General features: G+C 32.6%; 1 protein-coding gene across 1 annotated transcript; it reads left to right on the top strand.

The window, feature by feature from the left end:
• Positions 1 to 331: 331 nt before the first annotated feature.
• Positions 332 to 2,313, top strand: LOC131671009 (fork head domain-containing protein L1). Its single transcript, XM_058947118.1, has one exon. The coding sequence runs from the start codon at positions 591 to 593 to the stop codon at positions 1,770 to 1,772; it is 1,182 nt and encodes a 393-aa protein (XP_058803101.1). The 5' UTR covers positions 332 to 590; the 3' UTR covers positions 1,773 to 2,313.
• Positions 2,314 to 2,811: the final 498 nt, after the last annotated feature.

Below are 2,811 nucleotides of genomic sequence, written 5' to 3'. Positions count from 1 at the left end.
CATGAAACGAAAGCGAAATACCAATTATATATTTAATGATATTATAACAAATCTTATCGCGAAAAATAGTTACTTTAACTTGGGGTTGAATGCTGAGCCGAGATCAATATCTTAGTAGCGTAACTGTGTGTGTGTTGTGTGAGCGGAGCAAATAACCGGATACGCCCACATTTTGGTACTGCCCTATTCGCTCCTCATTGGTGTGCTGTAAATAGCAAAAGCTAGAAGGCGGGCATTGGTAGTTGACACCTTAAACCAGCCTTGAGCTCGACTCATAAATCATAGCCAGTTCTTCATCTAGCACAGACCTGTTCATATATTTTAAAAATATTTTACTTTGCTACTATAGAAGTTCTACTGATTTAGTGATTTTATGTTTTTGTTTGACTCTTCAATTGAAATCAAATAGTACATAAGCCAATTAATAGGATTATAGTAACTTTTCACGTTGCATATGTGTTCATAAAGTGTAATAAATGTGACAGTTGAATTTGTGCATATCTTAAAGAATTTGTTAGTATGTTACATATGTCTAAAACTGCTATTAATTAATATAAACATATTCGTATATAACTACATTCAACAATAAAATGTGCAGCAACGAAAGCCCCCCGCCATCAAAAGAGTCTCTTACACTCAACTTACCTGCTGTTCACACAATGACTAGTTTTTTACCAGGCATAGAACAGTATCGACTACAACTTTATCATTATGCAATGGCTGAGCGTATACGCTTAGCTCAACAACTTCAAACACCGCAGCAACAGACTGTGGCTCAATCAAATGCAACACATATAGGTATATCAGCAAATTATCCAACATCCATGCCTTTTTATACATCCGGAATAAATTATCCCAGAAGTTTTGCCTTATCAATGGCTTTGCTTCATCCACAACATCAATCTGTTCCCGAAGAACCCAAGCCTCAGCATAGTTATATCGGTCTTATTGCTATGGCTATTTTATCGTCACCAGAAAAAAAATTAGTACTTTCAGATATATACCAACATATTCTTGAACATTATCCATACTTCAGAAGGCGAGGACCTGGCTGGCGTAATTCTATTCGTCATAATCTTTCGCTTAATGACTGTTTTGTAAAATCAGGAAGAAGCGCGAATGGCAAAGGTCATTATTGGGCCATCCATCCTGCAAATTTGGATGATTTTCGTCGAGGTGATTTCCGCCGACGCAAAGCACAGCGTAAAGTTCGTCGACATATGGGTCTAGCTGTTGAAGAGGAACCTGATAGCCCAAGTCCTCCGCCATTGTCTGCGAGCCCCTCTACAACTCATGGACTTCCGATCGCTAATCAATCCATTTCGGGAATTTGGAATTTACATGAACAATATAATCAACAACAGCATACTATGCATCAATTACAGCAAAACTTTAATTTTCAATCGATACGACACTCTACATTACAGCCATTATCAAGAAAGCGTCAGTTTGACGTTGCATCGCTATTGGCACCTGATAATCCTGATGCGCAAATTGCATTACGTTCTGTAAAGACACGAAAATTTAGTTGCAGTGAAGATGAGCAAGAACAAGATGAAGAGGAAGTAGATGTGGATATAGACGTAGATGCAGTAACTGAACCTATGAGACACAGTCCTGAACCAAATTTCATAAATGGGCATTTTACTTGGGGAACACCGGGATTATCCTCTGCGTCAATGCGACACTTTTCCCCAGAGCATCTACATCACCATCTTCACCTTAAGAATTACTCCGTATCTACTAGCACAGCTCTTGGCTCAAACATATAATTCATTTATTATGTCTATTTATTATGATTCAATTTTTTTACAATATTCCAAATTCTTTTCTTTCAATATTCACAAATAATAATGTACACAAAATGTATTTCTGGCATAAAACGTATTATATTACAAACATAAAGCTATAAAGAGAAGTACGAGTAATTTACCTGATAAAAGGCAAAAGTGTACGGTTAATAGTATATGTATCTATATAGGTTATTGCGATTGAGTAAAATACAGTGAGACATTGAAAAACAAGAGTTTTCTATTTCATGTAAGTCAGAATCATTTATTATGAGTGATGCATTAAATGAACATAAAAAGTATTTATTTTACGATGAAATTAAAAATAATTTTTATATTATTACTTTGAGATCGCAGCTAAATAATAATAAGATAAATATACAGAGTATGAATGACTGTTGAGAAAACGCATGCGAATCAAATTTTGATGATAAATTCTTATTCCTGTATAAAACATATGTTATATTTCAGAAAATATTTACTTTGAATAAAGCGTATAAAAATGAAGTGTGATTATAAAACAAAAAAAATATCTTTAGAATTTTTAAATTCAAATCGGAAAAAATATCTAATTACTTTTTTATATATCAATATATCAATAGATTTTTAATTTTTTTTATTAAACTGACATTCTGTAGCTCGGAGTGATCGATATTAGTAATTTATAGTGAGAGTACAAAGTGTGAAAATTTTCTAGTATGTAACACAAAGTAAATTCAAGAAATATAAGTTTACTTAATTTTTCGTTGTTTTTTAATTAATCATTATAAAGTATAATAAACCAGTTCATTTCGTTGATTTAATTAAAAACATAAGGATAATACTGGTAATATTTCAATTAAGACTAAAAAGATCGTAGAGGGTAGACAATTTTTTTCATATCTTCTAGAATAATACGTTTAATAGTTCAATGTGATTGAGTAAAAAAGAAAGCCTTTCCATCAATTTTTTGTTGAAGAAACTAATATTTTTTCCATTCAAATAAAGAAAGAGAATTATTATTCCAGTTATACCTTATTTC

This window comes from Phymastichus coffea, unplaced genomic scaffold, assembly GCF_024137745.1.
Source record: "Phymastichus coffea isolate CEN01 unplaced genomic scaffold, Cenicafe_Pcof_1.1 PCOF00009, whole genome shotgun sequence".
Lineage (NCBI taxonomy): Eukaryota > Metazoa > Arthropoda > Insecta > Hymenoptera > Eulophidae > Phymastichus > Phymastichus coffea.
Note: the sequence above shows the minus strand (reverse complement) of the source record. Positions and strands in the feature narration are given on the sequence as shown.

What these genes read in the sequence shown, in the direction of transcription:
- LOC131671009 (XM_058947118.1), top strand. Translation starts at nt 591, where the DNA reads ATGTGCAGCAACGAAAGCCCCCCGCCATCAAAAGAGTCTCTTACACTC.